Source organism: Diceros bicornis, chromosome 34 (genome assembly GCF_020826845.1).
Source record: "Diceros bicornis minor isolate mBicDic1 chromosome 34, mDicBic1.mat.cur, whole genome shotgun sequence".
Classification (NCBI taxonomy): Eukaryota; Metazoa; Chordata; class Mammalia; order Perissodactyla; family Rhinocerotidae; genus Diceros; species Diceros bicornis.
In genome coordinates, this window is record NC_080773.1 from 17,875,845 (window position 1) to 17,895,331 (window position 19,487).

Consider the following 19,487-nt stretch of genomic DNA (forward strand, 5'->3'; position numbering starts at 1 on the left):
ACTTGAGAAATAAAGGCAGGTCCGTTGTCACTCTGTAGAGTGTTAGGCAGGCTAAATCTAGGAATAATTTATTTTAATAAAAGACAAACTACCTCAGATGCTTTTTCAGTTCGGGTGCCGAAGGCCTCCACCCACCCAGAGAAAGTGTCCACAAACACCAGCCAATATCAGAAGTTTGCAACTATTTGTGGCATTTGAGTAAAGTTTATTTGCCAGTCTTCAGTAGGCCAGTCCCCTTTATGTTGGATACCCATGCAAGGGAGTCCTGGAGCTGCCTTAGCGTTGTTTCTGGCACAAGTCATGGAATTTTTACTTACTTCTCTTATGGTTTTCCGTAAATTAGGTCCCATGATGTACTTCTGGACCCATTGTAAGGTAGCCTCTCTTCCACAACAGGTGCTTTCACATAAGCATTTTAAAATTGGGTGCAGAAGAGCCCAGGAATTAAAATTATTCCCCATGCATTACTTTTACAGCCTATTAAACACTTAGAGATGAAACCCCATTCTTTTGCCCAATTTAGGTCTTTTTCTGAGTATGCTGGCTGGTATCCAGATAAATCTACCCGAGGTAGCAAAGAGCCCATCATAACAAGGGTCTCTGTCTTTGCTGCCCTTTTTGCTGCTATGTCAGCCAATCAATTTCCCTTAGTTATAGCAGTTTCACACTTTTGCTGGCCAAGGCAATGCATTTGGCCACCTGAGAGGGCTCATGGATTGCCTCCAATAATTGTGATATATCTGGAGCATGTTTAATTTCCTTTTTGTTGGTGCCTAGAAGCCCTCTTTCCTTCCAGATACCTCCACAGGCATGGACCATTGAAAATGCATACCAGGAATCTGTATAGATCTTCACCCTTTTCCCTCATGATAAGAGTAAAGCTCTGGTCAGGGCGATGATCTCAGCCTTCTGGCCTGAAATCCCTGGGGGGAATACCTTGGCCTCTATGGGTCTTTATTCAGATTACAACGGAAGACCCAGCACGCCTCTTACCTTGGTCCATGAAGCTACTACCATCTATGAAAAGCCCCCGTTTGGGTTCTTCTAATGACTGGTCCTTTAGATCTGGCTAGCTGGAATAAACCATTTCTACCATCTGTAAGCAGTCTTGTTCTAAATCTTGTGAGGTCCCACTGGGGAGCAAGGTGGCCAGGTTTAGAGTTGAGGCAACTTGTAACCTGACGTTTGTATTGTCCAAAAGGATGGCTTGATATTTGCCCATCCTTCCTGAGGTGAGTCAGTATCCCCTTTTCTGTTCCAGTAATGTGGAGACATGGTGGGGCACATATACCGTGGTAGGTTGGCCTAGAGTAACTTTTTCACCCTCTTGAAGAATGTCACATGTGGTTGCTACTGCCTGAAGGCAAGGGAGCCATCCCTTCACCATTTGATCCAATAGTTTAGAGAAACAGACCACAGGCCTAGAGGTTGTTCCCAACTTTTGAGTTGATACTCCTAGATTTATGCCTTGTCTCTCATACACATAGAGACTGAAGGGTTTGTCCAGTTTTGGCAATCCTAAGGCCAGAGCTGAGGTCAGCTTGACCTTAACAGTGTCAAATGTTAGCTGGCATTCTTTAGTCCAGTCCAAAGGTTCTGAGTCTAGGCCCTTCAGAGCCTCATACAGGGGTGTGGGAGATCAAGATTTGGCCACGCTGAAATATATCTCTTTACCTTGGTTGTTTTCTCTGATGGACATTTGACCTACCTCACTAACTGCCTAAAGAATTTGACATAGTAACTCCTTCCTGGAACAGATCTTCTATCTGATGGCTGTAATATAATGTAAAATAGATGTTACAATAGGAGAGGCACCAACAGGCCCATCTTATCGGAAGTTCTGTCTCCCTGGCCACATTCTCTGGATGGCCCTGCGAGGAGTTGCCAGACAAACATTTACATTTATAAGGGAAACCTCCATGTATACACGTTATTAAACTTGTTATTATTTTCTCCTACTAACCTGTCTTGTTAATTATTTGGCCAGCCATAAGAACCTTAAGAGAAAGGGCAGAGGGAGATTCTCCCTCTTCCCCCACAGGGGCTTTACTATAAGCCTATAACTAGGAATCCAGATTCAACAGAAACCTACCATTCCTAATAAATCTTGCAGTTGTTCGTGAGTTTGGGAAAGACTTAAGCAGGCTATTGCCTTTTTTTCGATTGGGCAATAATTCTCTTTGTCCCTTGGCTGTGGCAAATCCCAATACGTGACCTTTTGCTTACAAATCTAAGCTTACTTTTGAAACACCTTGTACCTGCCAAGTAATTTAAAGTCTCAATTGTGTTGGTAGGACATTGTTTATAAGCGGGGCTAGCTATTAGCAAGTCGTCCACATATTGCAATAACAGTCCTTCCCGTAGTCTTAGATGACTTAAATCTCTGGCCAGTGCTTCCCCAAATGAGGTGATAGAGTTCTTAAACCCTTGGGGAAGGAAAGCCCAACAACGTTGTGTTGTGTCATCTGAGAGTCCAGATCACGCCATTCAAAGGCAAACAGCTGTTGGGCATCCTCTGCCAATTATACACAGAAAAATGCATCCTTTAGGTCCAACCATGAGAAGCAATCATATTCTACTCCTATATTTGTTAATATGGTGTAGGGGCTGGGCACCACAGGGTGCAATTCTTGAGCCACCTCATTTATGGCCTGCAGATCTTGAACAAAGTGATATTCATTAGAATTTCACTTCTTTACCAGGAGGATGGGGGTAGTGGTGTTGTATGGAGGCTGACAGGGTCTAATGAACCCTGTCTCTAAGAATTTTTTGAAAGTAGGCTGTATTCCTCTCTGATCTTCTTGTTTTAGCAAATACTGTTTTAGATTAGGCTTTACTTTTTCCTCTTTTAAGGGTATTTTTACTGGTTGGGCATTCTTTGCCTTCCCTGGGGTCCCGCTTGCCCCTACATCGGGGCTTTCCTCCTCACAGATTTCAGGTGGTGACAGTTCCAGCTCTGACTCTGGGATCCCCAGGAAGGCCATCTGCAAACTCAGGGACTGCTCTGGAGGAACTCATATATCGAGTTGTCGTGGCGCAAAAGTTACTTGCACATTTAATTTACAGAGAAGGTCTCGACCCAGAATTGGGATGGGGCATTTTGGCATGTATAGGAAACTGTGTTTCAGGGTCAGGTCCCCCACCTGACACTCTAAGGGTTGTAGAAATGAACGATCTTGGATTTCACCAGAGACTTCCATAATTGGGATCCATCTTGACATTTTTTGTTAACTTGGTGTTTAGAACAGAATAGGTAGCACCAGTATCAACTAAAAAGTCAGTCAGTTTGTTCCCCACTGTCAATTGTACCCAGAGTTCCTGTGGGGAAATCTGGATGGGGTGTTTTAAGTTCAAAGGAGCCCATGGGCCCCTTTTGGTCCTCATCAGCACATTTGCCCCTCTTGACCATCAGAGTAGTTTCTTCCCTCTTTCCATCTGCATCTTCTTTTTCTTTCTTAAGGCATTCCCTTTTTCACTTCCCTTCTTCCTTGCAAAAAGCACATTGCTTTTTGTCCAGGGGATGCTTACTTCCCTTTGGTTGGCCTGGCATTCCTCTCAGATGGCTCGGGTTCTGCCCACCCAGAACAGCAGCCAAGAAAGCAGCATTCCTCTTGGTCTCTTCCTGCATCGTTCAATGCCCCTGGTCTTTTATACCTTAAAGGCAATATCTACAAGCTGAAAAGGATTCATTCTTAATGCCCCATCTCATTTTTGTAATTTCTTCCAAATATCTGGACCACTTTGTCCTATAAAGTTCACGTTAACCGTTTTAAGGTTTTCAGGGGCGCCCACAGCTGCATCCATATAGTGCCCATAGACTTGGTAAATACTTTCCAGGAATTCAGAGAGGTCTTCACCTGGTTTTTGTTGAATCTCCTGGACGTTGTTCAGGCTCTTGTGCTTAGGGACCTCGGTTCTCAGGCCTGTTAAGATACATATCTTGTAATGTTCAAGGCTGATTCTCCCTGCAGCATCGTTAGGGTCCCAGGCTGGTTCAGCTATTGGGACTGCTGTGTTAGCCTCAAGAGTGCTGGAAGGATCTGCTAGATGGAGCTGGTGAGCTTTCTTTCTGGTTTTGTTTATCAATTTTTTTTCATCTCCCATTAGGAGCATATTCATTAAAATATGAATATCTGCCCACAATAGATGATAGGTAGGAAAGATCAAAGAGAACAATTCTGTCATCCACAGGGGATACTCCCAGTAGGGCAGATTATTTTTCCAGTTAAGTAGATTAGAGGTGAAGGAGACGTTATGCATCCATCTGATTCCAGCAGGCTGTACTTGAACATTCAAGGCTGTGGGGTATTGCCATAATGGGAATCTGAGAGCCAATCGCCCCCTGGGGAGAGCACCTTGACCAAATTGGGTTCCCTGTCTAGTGCAGGAGGGTGAAATCCAGCCCACTGTTCCTGGGTCCCTTTCAGCCTTCCTCTCATAGGAGGGCAGAGCACCTGCCTCAGTTACCAAGGACACCTCTGGAGGCACTGGGGAGGCATTGGGGGAGACGGCTGCAGAGGCTCATGCCTGTGCAACTGTGGGAGGATTAAGGATTTGTAATACCACTACATCATCATCATCCTCTTTAACATCCTGTATAATAGATCCCCTTTGTTCCTTCTCTGCTCTATGTACAGTGAGGAAATCCTTCCATTCTTTTTTCTCATCTTGGTACAGCAACACAGAAGCTTGTACATAGGGGACTGTGCCATTTTTTCCAGCTGTTTTACAAAACAATTCTAACTGTAAGTGTAATAATTCAGTGAGCCATTAAATGACCAGCGCTCACTGGATCCCAAAGAATATTGTGGCCATGCAGTATTACAGTAGAAAATCATCACTGTCTTAGGCATAGGCTCATAACTATAATCAGACTATCTATTCTGAATCAGCCCCAATGGGCTCTGCTTAGGGACAGGTGGCTTGTTTCCCAGTCTGACACACAGAGATGGACAAACACACACACAGACACAGAAAGACCAGACAGAACTGAATCAGTTCCCAGATTCTGGGTAAAAGTCCTACAACTATTCCCACGCCAGCAGGGGACCCTATCAAACAGATGGTCCTAAATCTCAAAGAAGGAGGACACCAAATGGAAGGAAAGGGAGTTCTCAGTTATGCACATGGAGGTGATTTACGCTATTCCAGATATGAGTCCATTGACTCACCAGAAATATTCATTTCTCTTTCCACCATAGAGAGCATTGGAGGCAGCTAAGAGTGGAGGGAAACTGACAGGGAGCATCCCTGAGACAAAAAGAGCCTCGGCACTGCTAGGGACTTTCCCAACAATTCTCCCAAGGTCAGCTAGCCACGGGCAGACTCATGGGTCCCTTCGTGGTCACCAATTTTATTACCACACAAAGAACTCAATCTGCTCACTACAAGACAAAGCCAATTAGTCAAGAAGCAAGATGGCGACAGAGAAAGGACTTTACTGGATCATGAGATAGCTGATGGGAAGGTGGTGGACTAGCATCCTAAAAAACGTCTTAAAAGGGTACAGAATCTTGAAGCAGTTATATAGGGCCAGTGGGCTATAGATGAGGGGGTCAGGAATGTTGACCATCTGGCAGTGCAGACTGGGAGTCGTGACACCAAACTTCACCTCTTGTTGATGATCGATACCAGTATAGAATATTTGTCCAAAGGTCATTAGATTTCTAAGGAATGCAAAAGAACAAAGTTATCCCCTTCCTGAAGCTGGGAGGCATATAGGTAATCAGGAGTCATAAAACCTACAGGACATGCATGTTTCCCAGAGAGTGGTCCTTAATCAGCTGAACTATGTGCAGCTTTAAATGTGCTCTGGGGGTGGGGTGTGAAACAAAGGTTACAGAGAGTTACAAGACAGCTTCCCTCAGGCCAAGTCTGGCTAAGGTTGTAACAGGTTAATGAATAGAACAACACATCCCTCCACCCAGATCCAACAATTAATTATTTGCTGTATTTGCTTCCTCTGTCTGTTTCCCCATTACTTGTGTTGTTGTTGAACCTTTGAAAGTAAGTTTCAGACATCATGACATTTCACCCATAAACATTTCAACATGCATCTTCCAAGAATAAGGAGTTTTCTAGATAGCCACAATATAACTATCACTTATAAGAAAATTAAAGTTTCTGGAAATTCAAATATGTATATACATGTTTCATTAAAATGAGTGTCTCACTTTCATTACTTTAGAAACAATATGGTTGTTACTTGCAATTAGATTTCTACCTTTGGTAACAGAAATCATTTTCAATACACATTGTAAAAATAAAAATGGCAAGAGAGGGCAAAATTATCAGATTAATCAAATTAGAATAACAAAAAGTTAACAATAATTCCGTAATATCACTGAATATATATTCATATTCACACATCCCCAGTTGCTCTAAGATTGTCATTCAAAGCTTTTTTGTTTTATGACTAAAAGGTAATCTAGGTCCATGCACTGCATTTGGTTGTTCTCTCTCCTTAGCTTCTTTCATTTAGAATAACGCTCACAATTTTCTTGGGCAAGCCTTAGACAAGAGGTCACATTTTAGAGTGTCCCACACACAAATTATTTGGGAGCACACTGATGCCCTTATGACTCATGATCTGGCACTCAGCAATGGCACTATGCAACCATAACCCTAAACATCCACTCTCGTGTCAAACACCAGCCAGACCTCAGAGAAATGCTCCTCCACAGCCTTTGCCCTGTGTCCTTGAAACAAGCACCATAAAGTCCTGTGAGTCACACCATTACCAAAGTCAGACATGAGCACTCTGTCAAGCTTTGAAGAATGGGAAGGTTTTAGCGGCAGAAGCATTTAGGTAACAGAAAAGAGAAATTTTCCTCTCAGACAAAAGACCACCAAAGTTTATTGCATAATGAAATATTATTTCCCAGCAGTGAAAACCATTCTCTCTCTCTTTTTTAATAATCCAAATTAGTGTTCTGGGGGGATTCGTAAATGAGTCCAATATTTGCAACAGTGGCCCAAGGTAGTGGATTGACTAGTGTCCCCCAAAAATTCACGTCCACCAAGAACTTCAAAATTTGACTTTATTTGGAAAGAGGGTCTTTGCAGATGTAATCCCTTAATATAAGGTGATATTGGATTGGTGTGGGCCCTAAATCTAATGACTAATGTCTTTATAGGAGAGGACACACAGAGACACACACAGAAGAAAGCCAGGTGAAGATGGAGGTGGAGATTGGAGTGGTGCAGCTACAAGCCAAGGAACACCAAGGAATGCCAGGAGCATTCTTTCATTTCTTTCAACAATGTTCTGTAGCTTTCATTGTACAGATCTTTCTCCCCCTTGATTAAGTTAATTTCTAAGTATTTTACTCTTTTTGATGCTATCGTGAGGAGAATTGCTTTGTAACTTCCTTTTCAGTATTGCCATCTTAACAATATTAAGTCTTCCAATCCATGAACATGGGATCTTTCCATAATTTAGGTCTTCCTTAATTTCTTTGAATAACATTTTGTAACTTTTATGAGTATAACTTTTATGCTTCTTTGGTTAAATTATTCCTATTTTATTATTTTAGATATTATTGTCAATGGAATCGTTTTCTTAATTTTTTTTGGATTATTCATTGCCAGTGTACAGAAATGTGATTGGTTTTTAAATTTATTTTGTACCCTGCAACTCTGTGTATGAGTCAAACTTTTTTATATCATTATATGCCTCAATTGTTTTTTATGGAAACCTGTACTTTTAATATAATATATTGTCCCAAACTCTGGACACTGATTACTACCTACCCAGGGATTGTTGTTGTTGTTCCTTTGTTTGATTAGTGAATTGGCTGGAACATTTTCATGATGTTTATTTTCTCTCCAGGGTGCCTCCTTGGGCATACACAGTCACACTGGAAAGACAGTGGTTCTAACAGGGCTGTCTGAGTGTCTCTTCTCCTGATCTCTCTGTTAAGCTGCCTGCCTCTGTTGTTATCACATCCAGCTGTTAGGTTCCACTAATTTGCTGGCTGATTACTCTATTGTTGTAAACAGTGCCCTTGAACATAAATTGCTTCACAATCAGATTCTATTAAATTCAGGCAGAGGTTGCTTCCGAGGCCAAGCTTTGAGGTTTCTTCTGACCCCAGGAGGACTCCTCTTAGCTGTCTCTTTCCCTAGTTCTCTCTTGTTAATTCACTAGCCTAGGGTTTAGCCTGTTAATGGCATGGAGCTACTAATTTCCTTTTCATTGCTTACCCCTCAAATCTCTGTTGCTTACAAGACAGCTGTTACTCACAAACTTCCCCCCTCCCATTCTGTGAAAAATAATGTCACTTTCTTGGCAAAGAACTTTGAAGCTCTCTGTGCTTATCAGTATCTCTGAGCCACAGCTTGGGAGCTGGAGGCAGGGACAGCAGAGTGCTTCTCTCAGAATGTCACTCCTGCCTTACAAACAGGGCACTGCTGGGCAGGGGTGGCAGCCTCTGGCCTTTTTGTCTTCCTTCTCCCAGCATGGAAAATCTTCATGGCAAGTAAGCTGGGGCAAGGGTGATGGAGACCCCAGTATTCTCAAACTGCTCTCACTGGGCAGAGCCTGGGTTCTATGAGTGATGTCTTGGTGGAGTACAGAGTCCCTAACCTCTCCACCACATGGAACTGAATTTACCCTCTGCAACACGGAGTTGAGGGGAAAGAGTTAGGCTGGCAGCCTTCCCCACTGGTGATGATGCTATAGTCCTTGAGGGGAGATGAAGGAAGAGGGAATCTGCCTTTTTGGCTACACTCACTCATAATGTTACCACACAAAGATGGGATTCTCCTACCTGGTGCACATAAGAAAGCCAATTATCGCAGAATCAGCTTTTGGGTAAAGAAAACAGCTTTATTCCAACATCAATCTGCAAGGAGACAGGAGGCATATGCTCTCAGATCTTTCTCCCCAATCCAGGACATGGGGCAAATTTATGGAATGAAGGGCAGAGTGGTCTGAAGTTTGGAGATAGATGATTGGAGGTAAGGAGAAGCAAGGTAATTGATGATCTGTGCAAGCATAGTCAAGCTTCATGGCTCTTCATAGGATGCATGTTCACAAAATAGTGGCATTAGTATGATCTGTGGGTGGAGTTTTCAGCCCTTTGACATGAAAAGGGTCACATTTCGAGCATTTGCAGAGGCCCAGTTGATGGGTTGGTGTTCTCAACTGCCCTGGACTGGACAAGAGGAGACTCTCAGATCCTGAAAAACAGCTCTTAGTTACTCTATTGATAAGATGGGGTCAGTTGAACTGGTCCTAGAGGGCGCATGGTTACAATAATGCTACTTTCAACACGCAGAGCTGGGGCGGGTGGTCGGCTGGGTGGGGATCATAGGGTAGTTCAGATCCCACAGACTCTTGTTTTGACTGATATTAGGTTTATTTTCTTGAAGAAATGTATTTTTATTATCCATTCACATTGACAAAAATAGAAATTTATTTCTTGCTTCTCTGGGACCATAAGAGAAGATGTCGTAGGATCCTTAACTGGATAGACCTTACACGGACTTGGTTTTAAGTTCTAGTCTCAATTACTAACTCCAACATCAGAGAGGCCATGAATGCTGACATCCCTGAATGGTCACTAAAATGTCATCCCCACATCCCACAGCCACTATTCCATGTCTCTCTGGGCTGCTCATGTACCAGAATAAATCTTAGGCTCTGGCTTTAAGGCTCTTCTTTGTTTCTGATACCTATGAAGTTTACTTTATGTCATTCAAGCTCAGTTATTGATTTAAATATTATTTTTCTAGAATATCTCCTTGTTTTTTTAAAAAAAAAAATGGTAGTAGGCCTTTGGAAAACTGTCAGAGAGCCAAGGAGGTGCCAGGTTCTGCACTTAATACTTGATGCCAGGGCAAACAACACAGTCCATCTGGTCCTCCCAACAATTCAAGTCCCCCAGGGATGACGGGCAGTTTAATTGCAAATAGAGTGGATGAACTGGAAGGATATGATCAGGACTCCTTGGAGTCAGAGGATATCTCCAGGAAGAAATAACATGTCAGCTAAATAAGGAAAGACAAATCATCTATGACAGGGACCAGTCCTCCACACCCTCTTGGACCCTCCTCCCACCTTCACCCCAAAGACCTCACCACTACACTTTCACCATTCAATCAAGCCCACAGAAAAGAGAATTCTCATGTGTGTTGATATTCCATCAGTGTCTGGAGGAGAAGAGGGCCAGGACATGAAGATCCCGTGTGATCAACCTGGGTACCCTGACAACCACCCATTGGAAAGATGGTTCCTTTCATGAAAGGAAAACAAGATCACATCTGCAGAGAAAGTGTTTTATTGATTGAACCCATGCACAGTGGGAACATGGTGGTGTTGGAGGGAAAAGATTTCACCTCTATCGCACAGAGCATCACCTTCATACTTGAGGTTTCTTGATTTTCTTCACTTAGATTTCAAAGCCTTGATTGCATCCATGGACATGGGTGGACGCACTCTACAGTAATTTAACATGGTATTGACGTCAATGTTAATGAATTCTATTTATTTTTCTAGACATTCACGTAAGTGCAATGGTCTGTTTCTCTTCTCCTCTTTCTTCTCTCTCTCTCTGCTCTTCCCCATTTCTACTCCTGCTCTCCCACACTTACTCAAAAGACTATGTTGTACTCTCTCTTCCCCTCTCCAAGCTTCTCTCTCCCTACCTTCTCATGCTACTAATCCTCCCTATATCCTCCTACTTCCATTTATTACCCTGCAAACTCTCTTTCTTCTTCCTTTCCTAACTCTTGTCTCTCTATCTTTTGCATTTTGCCTTTTGTCTCTTACTCTCTTTCTGACTTTTCTCCCCTTTCTCCTCTCTCTTCTCTACAAACTCTGCTCCTCACTCTTTCTCCTGCATCCTTTCTACCTTGAACCATCCTTTCACCTGTCTCCTCTTGCCTTCTCACTCCTCTCTGTCACCTTGCTCCATCTGTTTATCCAGCTCTATCTCTTCCCTGATCACTCCCACCTTTTCTCATCCTCCCCTAGCCACTTACCCTTTATTACGGGCAATACCTCCAAGCTTTATGTTGGTCATAGTTAGGAGTGATTGAGCACCAATAATTCCAAAACAAACTCCCAGCAGTTGTGCAACTGTTATATGTTTTGCCACGATAGATAAAGGGAAAGACACATGGGGCGTAATCTGAAAAGTACAGGGAATTGGTGAGAAAGTGCTTAGTAGAAAAATTTTCCTCATGTTATCAAGAGAAGGGGATATGAAAGGTAAATGGATAGGATGAGGTAATGTCTGAGGCTTCCATCTAGGGAGCAACTAAGGAAGTTTCCACTTCAACTGGAAAGCCGTGTATTCCTCATGTGAGGAAAAGCTGCATACTCACCTTCATCAACACAATATCTCCATATCCCAGAATAAATTTCAGTCAGAGAACACCAAGCCCATAGGGAATTCTCCTTAGTGCAATCAAAATACTGGTTGCCTCCATAAATGAATGGGAAAACACACTTATTATCTGTAAAATGCAAAGACATTCTCTTCATTAGCTTTTTAGGGTATCATTATTTCTGCATTAACTCTGGCAAAGATTCTGTTCCAGCTAGCTCATCGTCACCAAGGGCCTGCCATTTACAAAGTCCTTTACTAAGTATCAGGGATGCCAATGTCAACATGATGTGGTCTCTACCCTCAGGGACTAGGAAAGGCTCTTTAACTTCCATTGACATGTTACTTAACCGGAGACATTTCCCATGGATATTGGAGCTCCAGGCAACAGACAAGCTTGCTAGATAAAGAAGCAGACCAATTTGAGATCATCATTTTTATCACCTGTTATTCTGTTTTGTCTAGAGCTACAGACTCTGCTTTCCCAGATTCAATACCAAAAGTTTAAAGAGATTTTATATCTGTGAACACAGGCAATTTCTTGTTCTTGCCATTAATATTCTGCCACACATCATATGGAAGCCTGATTTTTATCTGTGCCACATTCATGGCATATCTAAGATAGTTTCAGTGTGCACTGACTTAGCCATTTTAGTGGACTGAAGATGAAAATTACAGGAAGCCAGAGGGCTTTGTGTCTATGTGGACCTGGCCAAGGCATCTGTAGCCTGGATGAATTCTCTCTGCCTCATCACTGGATTTACTGGTCACAAATATCAACCCTCCACAACTCACGTGCATATTTCTGTTTGAATACTATCTCCCCTCCCAATCCCTCCTGATGCCTCTTGGACAGCTCCTGTATTAGAACACCATCCCTTGGAATGAGGCCTTATCTACACCTTGGCATATGACACCAGCCCTGAAGCCCTGACCTGGGTTCAGATTCCTGTCCCACTATCTACAGGCTGCTTGTCCTTGATGAGTAAACACCTCTAGGAACGGCCCCTTGTTCCTCACATATAGCCTGGGGATGTGCCCAACTGCCTTGTCCCATTTCTGAGAGGGTAAAATTAGCTCTTGCATGTAAAATATCTCAGAAGAATCTCAATCACTGTTACCACCCCACACATTTTAGTTTTGTTTGGTTGTTGTTTTGTTTCATTATTTTCTGAATCGATTACCTGGTATCGTTTCAGCAAAATGGCCGGTCTCAGTCTTCTCTTGAACTGGAAGAAATTCAGTAGAGAAGATGGACGGAGAAGGAGAAAGAACAAACTTAAGGCGATCTGAATACATTCTATAGTAGGACCCACTCTGCGTCTCTAACTTGCTTTTTTCCACACTAAAATTTTATAATTTTTTATTGTGGTAAGAACACTTTACACAAGGTTTTCCTACTAAACACATTTCTAAGTATAGGATCTAGTAATCTACTATACAATGTAGTGATGAGAATTTGCAATACTGTATTTTTTTTCACATTTTGACATCCATGTTTGTTTTAAACAGCTACACTCTGGATGTGTGTACTAGAGGGCTAAACATAACAGATGAGTAAGAATCTTACACTTTCTCACTGCTATCATACTGACATACGTAAATTACACCACAGTAATCATAAGATGTTACCTGAGATTACACCTTTTCTCTTATTCCAATCATTAAACCCTATTTACATCAAACACTCTTCCTTTGAACAATATAACTAACCCTGTATATAGGCTGCCCATGTCTGGCACATTGAAACGGACATTTAGGAATGAGGCAGCTGTCATGAGCATTGATAGCCAACAACACCATGGGCTTTTGAGTAATATTGTTAGGTTTACATTTCAAAGACTTGTTTGAAAATTAAATACAATGTAAAGCCCTTAATAGTGTCTAGTCCTTGGGACATACTCAAGTGTTGGCAGATATATTTCTTACCACTATTACTACTACTCTATTACACATCAACCCATTTCTGGTACAGGTTCTTCCACACCAATTCCAGCCCATCTCCTCTCCCTCACCTCCATCCACATGGTCCAGTTGTAGAAAGACACAGGCACCAGCCCAAATCAGAAAGATTCCCAAATGCAGAGCCATGACAGCTTGCCTTCCTGGGTCTGACAAACATCAACTGCCACTGCCTTTTTATCTACCCCCTTACACCTTACACCACTCCCCCTCAACCTGATAAGAATCAACCTCACCAGAAGAGTGTTTGTGCATTCCTAAGCCTGAGAGCATTAAGTTCAAGTTCATCTCTCAGGTAGCATTCACAGGACATTGGCCAGCAGTATAATGTCACTGAGCCTCAATAGTTAAAAATGAGGCAAAAATGTTTGTAAAATCTTTTCAGTTCCAGTGTTCTATACCAGGCAAATGGATGAGGGAGTGATAAAGAAGACCATTTTCTCTCACGGGTGTTCAACAGCATCCATCTCATTTCCTGGTCACAGACGCAGCATCAGACACAAGGTCAACCAGCATCCTGTTGGAGCCTCAAAGCAACCTGATTAGGCAGCCATGCAAGTCTCCGTTTGAAGGATGGGGAAACTAAGGCTCAGAGAACTGCTCAAGGACACAAGGTGCATTGGGGCAAGGCCACTATTGGACCTCCCCGGCCTAGTGGACATTTTCAGAGTTAAAGTTTCCCTGCCATCAAAAAACCACATGGCCATGGACATTGTCAAAAACAATAGCAACCTCCAGGGGCAAATTTTAAGAGGGATCCACATCACAACAAGGTTGTAGGGCTGGTTGGGCAAAAAACAGAGCAGCAGACTAGGCACGTTTTAACAGAGAGATCTAGGGAACAAGATGGTCCCAGTAGGACTTACTATGCTGCCTCATATCCTTGGGGATCTAGAAGTCTGTGCTCATGTGCAGGTCTGCATGAGAGCAAAGAGCACTCACTCTAGCTGTCTACTTCTTCCTGGCTAAATGTAAGGCTTTGTGTCTCCAAAAGTAAAACCTGGTGTATAATTGTCCACTGCCCAAAACTTAAATGTGTGTCCCAGTTCATGCAAAGAACCACCAGAACATGGTGGAAGCTGAACTGACTCAAGATATTTCAACACTACCTCTGACCAATCACTGGCTCCCCACTAAGCTATGCTGAAACAGAGGTGTCTCCTGAGAAGCCATGTTTAAAGAGACAAACAATAACTTATAAAAGAGCAACGGAGCAGGGATATCAGCAGTCGTGGAAGGGTAAGCAGACTCCACAGAATTAGTCCATTCAAGGGGTTACCCCAACAAATAAAGAGCAATATAAATAATCCCAGGTTAGGGAGTGAATCACAATCCAGAGTGGTGACAATCTATCATCTAAAATGCCCCATTTTTGACAAAAAGTTATGAGATATGCAAAGAAACAGAAAAAAAGGTCCTCTACACAGGAAAAAAAGCAATCAGTCGGAGGTATCTCTGAGCAGTGCAGATAGTGGACTTACAGACAAACACTCCAAAGCATATATTATGTATATATTCAAAGAAGGAAAAGAGACCATCTTATAGAAGTAAAAGAAAATAGGATTACATTGACCCATTGTGTAGAGAATACCAATGGAGAATTAGAAATTAGTTTTTCAAAAAGGACCAAATGGAAATTCTGGAATGTGGAAGTATAACAACAAAAATTAAAAACTCACTAGAGGAGCATCACAGCAGATTTGAGCGAGCAACAGAATCAGTGAACTTGATGATAGATAAATAGAGATTATCCAATCTGAAGAAAAGAAAGAAAAGAGTAAGGAAGAGAGCCTCAGAGCCCTATGGGACACCAAGAGGAATAGCAACATACGCATAATGGGAGCACACAAAGGAGAAGAGAGGAAAGGCCAGAGACAATAATAAGATCCATTTGGGGAAAATTGCCATCTTAACAATGTTAAGTCTACTCATCTATGAACATGGGATTTCTTTCCATTGATTTAGGTCTTCTTAAACTTCACTCTACAATGTTTTGTACACTTCAAACAGGTGGATTTCATGGTATGCAATTTATATTTCAGCGAAACTCTTATTAAAAACAAGAGTAAAGGAAAGTTTCTTGGATGCTTATACTGGGTCCCATGGCCTGGATCATTATTCAGTCAGCAGGAGGGATGGACACTGAGTTTTTCTCTTCCAGGAATTGAATGTTCCTGATACTCATCAGAAAGTCCTAGGCATCTCCCCATGTTTTGATCTATACACATATTAACCCCCTGCACCAACCTCATGAATTTTCATGATACGATTTTTCCATCAAACTTAAAGAACCAGGGGACACCTCCTCCTCTTATTACCACAAAGTCTGTCTCCTACATCCTCTGCTTATTCATTCTGCTCCTGAGTGCCACAACCATGTGTCCATGGGGAGTGTCCGATGTCCTCCTCCTGCAGGTCGTGAAAATGTGTGACTTCTATGCTGCTGTCAATCTCCTCTCTGCAGATGTTATGTGTTCAGTCATCTCATTCTATTTAAGGTGAGGTATCCCTCCCTCACCGATGGAGTCAATACGAGGTGATCAGAACAAGATGGCTATTTCCCTCATGATCCTACCAGTACCATCAAAGTGAAGGAGTAGAAGCAATGGTCCACTTCTTTGGTAACCTTCAGACACCCATCCTTCTCCTACTATGGGGAATCTGCTATGACTCTCATTGTTTCTCTTCTCATGTCCCACACTGAAAAAAAGAAAAAAAGAAAAAAACTGTTTTCTCTCTCTATCCTCTCTGTCCTCCCTCCATCTCCATCCTTCTCTCTATCAATTTCTATCTCTCAGACCTGATGCAAATTTCTCAGTGACTTCATGATTCCACAAAATACAGGAGGTTATTAGCAACACTCGAAGATGCTAGGAAAAGATTCACTGGGAGTCTTGGCTTAACGGAGTTTCTACCTATTCATTTTTTTGGAGGGGAATATAGTAGGAATGTTTTAGTGGGGCATAGAAATCTTGTGTTGTATGTGAGTTTCAAAATTGAATTATCAAAATTTACTGTGTTTATTGTGGGCTTTCCACATCAGTTACTCTTATTATAGGAGTAAAAAGCTACTGCTGGAGAGAGAGTGATAAAGGTAGAAGATTAAAGAAGACTGTTACTCCTGCTTGCTTTTTGCCATTTTCCCTTGTGGCCCTGACACATTCCTGCCTTCAAGGAAGAACCATGTTTGTTTATTAATTATCACCCCCACCCTAATGCAAGAAATGAGCTAACCTTGTTGCTCACCTTGTCTTGAGTCAATTATGTCACAGATACTTTCAGCAGATGTGGTATCCGTTTCAGCTGATCATGGTCTTTCGTTGCACCACCATTACTCCTTTCTACTCAACGTCAACCACACTTAATTCTCCCAAGAAGACAACTCTTAGCTATTTCTCCTAGTCAAGGAAACTAGCGGTTTCATAAAATAAAAGAGGTGACAAGGGGGTTAGTGATGAGGAATGAGAGAAGATGAGGTGGTGATGGGGTGGGTGTTGGGAGGAAAGAGAGGAGAGGAGATGGAAGGGAAAGAGGAGGTGAGAGCATGGAAGGTGGGGAGACGGAGAACAGTCTGAAGAGGAAGTGGAGACAAGGCTGGAGGAACAGGAAGGGAACTGGAGAGAGAAAGAGACAAGCTGTAATATGAACTATGTGCCCAACACTGGGGGAAGAACTTTACCTCATAGAGTCTCACCTCAGTCCCAGTGGAAGGACTAAAAAATCACCATTTTATGTATAAGATAGAAAAAGCTCAAGAAAGTTAAATAATTGGCCCAGGATGTAACAGCCAATAAAATGTGGGGCTGAAAATCAGACCCAGGAGTATCAGACTCCAAGTCCTAAATCCATATATACTGTGCAACCTTCAGGATGGTTTTAAAACAAGTAGAGGCCAAACACTGAAGGGATAAAGTGATGTAGTCCTAAGACTATTTGCTCCAAATTCAATCTTGCCAATAAAATTATCCTTTACGAGTCTCAGTTTTCCCTTCTATATATGGTAACAATCAACTTTGCTTGCAAGATTTTGGTGGGGATTCTATGAGTTCATGTCCCAGAAGGTAGTACATAGTCAAGTGCTCAATAAACAAACCCTCCCTCCTCCAGTGGTATTGATTTGGGTACACGTGAGCTCAAGCAGGCTTGGGATGGGTCAAAGAGAGCGAGTTGTGGATCATCAAGTCAGAGGACAGCGACCTGAAGTAAGGAAAAGAAAAGAGACATTTCCAAGATTATTTCTTCTGGTTCATAGAATTCTAACCAGATTAAAGGTAAAACATGATTTTGAAATCAAGGAATAACAGCTAATAGAAAAACAAAGGGGTAGAAATGAGAATATGCAGAGGAGGAAGCTAGAAACATTTCAAGATATCTAAATCTAAGTTAGTGAAAAGCCTTTCATGTAGAGAAAGACAGTGAACCAAGAAGCAAAAGGCAGAGAAATATCTAGATTGAGATATGAGAGGTGGACAAAGCGCACTTTCTTTGTTTACAGAGCGGAGAAAAGCCACCTTCACAAATTCTCTCACGTTACTTTCTTTCTTTAAAAAAAAAACCTATTGGATTTTCTGCATAAATATTATCTCATCACAAAAAATAGAATGCCACAATATATTAGAAGGTTAATAGACCATATCCAAGTTGAATTTTTCTAGGCACAGCAATGCAGGCTCAGAATTAGAAAATCTAACAATTATAGCAATACATTAAATACAAATATCACACAAAATTGGTAGCATGGGATAATGTGATTCAAGTTCCCCTTCCATCAGCCTGGGGAACTTTGAATTTGGAATTGCTGACTCATGGACCAAATTGATATCAATAATAGCTAGCATTTACAGAACACTTGCCATGAGGTAAGCGTAGGCTAAGAGTTTTGGAGGCATTCTCCATTTAATACTCACAACCTTTAATTGCCATGCTATCCTTGAGCCAGGTATTATTTATAAAGTTTTTGACATAGAAGGAAATGAAGCCTCAGACAGTTCCTGTAACTTGCCCAAAGTCACACAGTGAAGAAGTAAGTGAGCTCAGAATGAAACCCAAGATTTCATTTTTGTTTTGGTTTTTTAGCAGTAGAACCCTTAAAGAAAACCTAGAATCTACGTCAAAATGCTCAATATAAAATACGGCGGCACTGTGTGTGATGGCCCTTAAGAGAGTGAGAAAACACTTATAATTATAATTAATAAACACATCTTGAATTCCTCTCTTAAAAGTTCCTCTGTCAAACAGCTATGCCACGCCCCAGTGCTCAGAACACCTGGCTCTAGAAAGCATTCAATAAATACTGCTGAATGAAGAAATATATATATCACAAATAATCATCTCAACAGTTGTTAAAATATGTTTGGTAAATTTTTTCTCGTATCAATGCTATTTGATAAATTTTAAATATTTCCCCGTTATTAATAAAGACCCTTAAAGAAGAAAGAAAATATTTCTTTAACTTGCTAAGAAAGATATACCTTTCTTAATATCTTTTCCAAATCAACAGCCAACATCATAATTAATGGTAAAACACAAGAGATATTATTATTAAAGCAAAAATCCACTAAAGATTAAGCTCCAAAACAAGGGGACCACCTTTAGGAACTTTGGCATAAATCACTAGGACAGAATAAAGAAGCATAGTACATAAACATTCAAAAGGAAGGTAAAATATTAAAGATACTTTTTGTTAGTTGAGGTTTTAGCTTTTAACATTATGTTAATGGTAACATAATGTTATATTAAGATGAGTGACTTCATAATCACTAGATTCCTTTTTCCTTCTAACTTCTATCTTTAATCCATATTAAGTATGTCTTTAATATACTTACCTGTCTTGTTTTTGCTAGTTGGTTATGAGCTCCTGGGGAGAAAGAGTGCTGATTGCTATCTGGGTATTCAGGGCTCAGTAGCAGGTGTTAACCTTGAAAATAAAGCAGTCAGTTATTTTCCCAGCAAAAGCAGCAAAAAAAGTTTATTTGGGAATAGCCAAAGAATTGCAATTCCAGATGTGCATACTATGGCAGACTATAGGCAAATCCAACAACCAAAGGAGATGAGTGTTGTTTTATACAGAAAAAGGAGAAAATTGGGAGGGGTTGTTTTGAACAAAAGTCCATCGGACAAAAGCAAGAGTTCAGGGTTCTGATGGTTTCACACTGGCTGAGTTTCCAGGGTAATGATTTCCATTTGGGGTGC

At 41.5% G+C, this 19,487-nt stretch overlaps 1 protein-coding gene across 1 annotated transcript; it reads right to left on the reverse strand.

Moving 5' to 3' along the window:
• Positions 1 to 10,992: 10,992 nt before the first annotated feature.
• LOC131397581 (seminal plasma protein A3-like) lies at positions 10,993 to 13,424 on the reverse strand. Its single transcript, XM_058530692.1, has 3 exons — positions 13,349 to 13,424; positions 11,332 to 11,463; positions 10,993 to 11,135 (listed from the first exon to the last, which is right to left on the reverse strand). The coding sequence occupies exons 1-3, from the start codon at positions 13,422 to 13,424 to the stop codon at positions 10,993 to 10,995; spliced, it is 351 nt and encodes a 116-aa protein (XP_058386675.1).
• Between the last annotated feature and the right edge of the window lie 6,063 nt (positions 13,425 to 19,487).

Bases quoted from the DNA above. Each gene is read 5' to 3' on its own strand.
- LOC131397581 (XM_058530692.1), bottom strand. From the start codon at position 13,424: ATGGCTCTGCATTTGGGAATCTTTCTGATTTGGGCTGGTGCCTGTGTC. The intron at 11,464-13,348 runs GTGAGGGAGAGG...TGCATTTTACAG, and splicing joins ACTGGACCATGTGGATGGAG to ATAATAAGTGTGTTTTCCCA. The intron at 11,136-11,331 runs GTGAGTATGCAG...TGTACTTTTCAG, and splicing joins GAGATATTGTGTTGATGAAG to ATTACGCCCCATGTGTCTTT.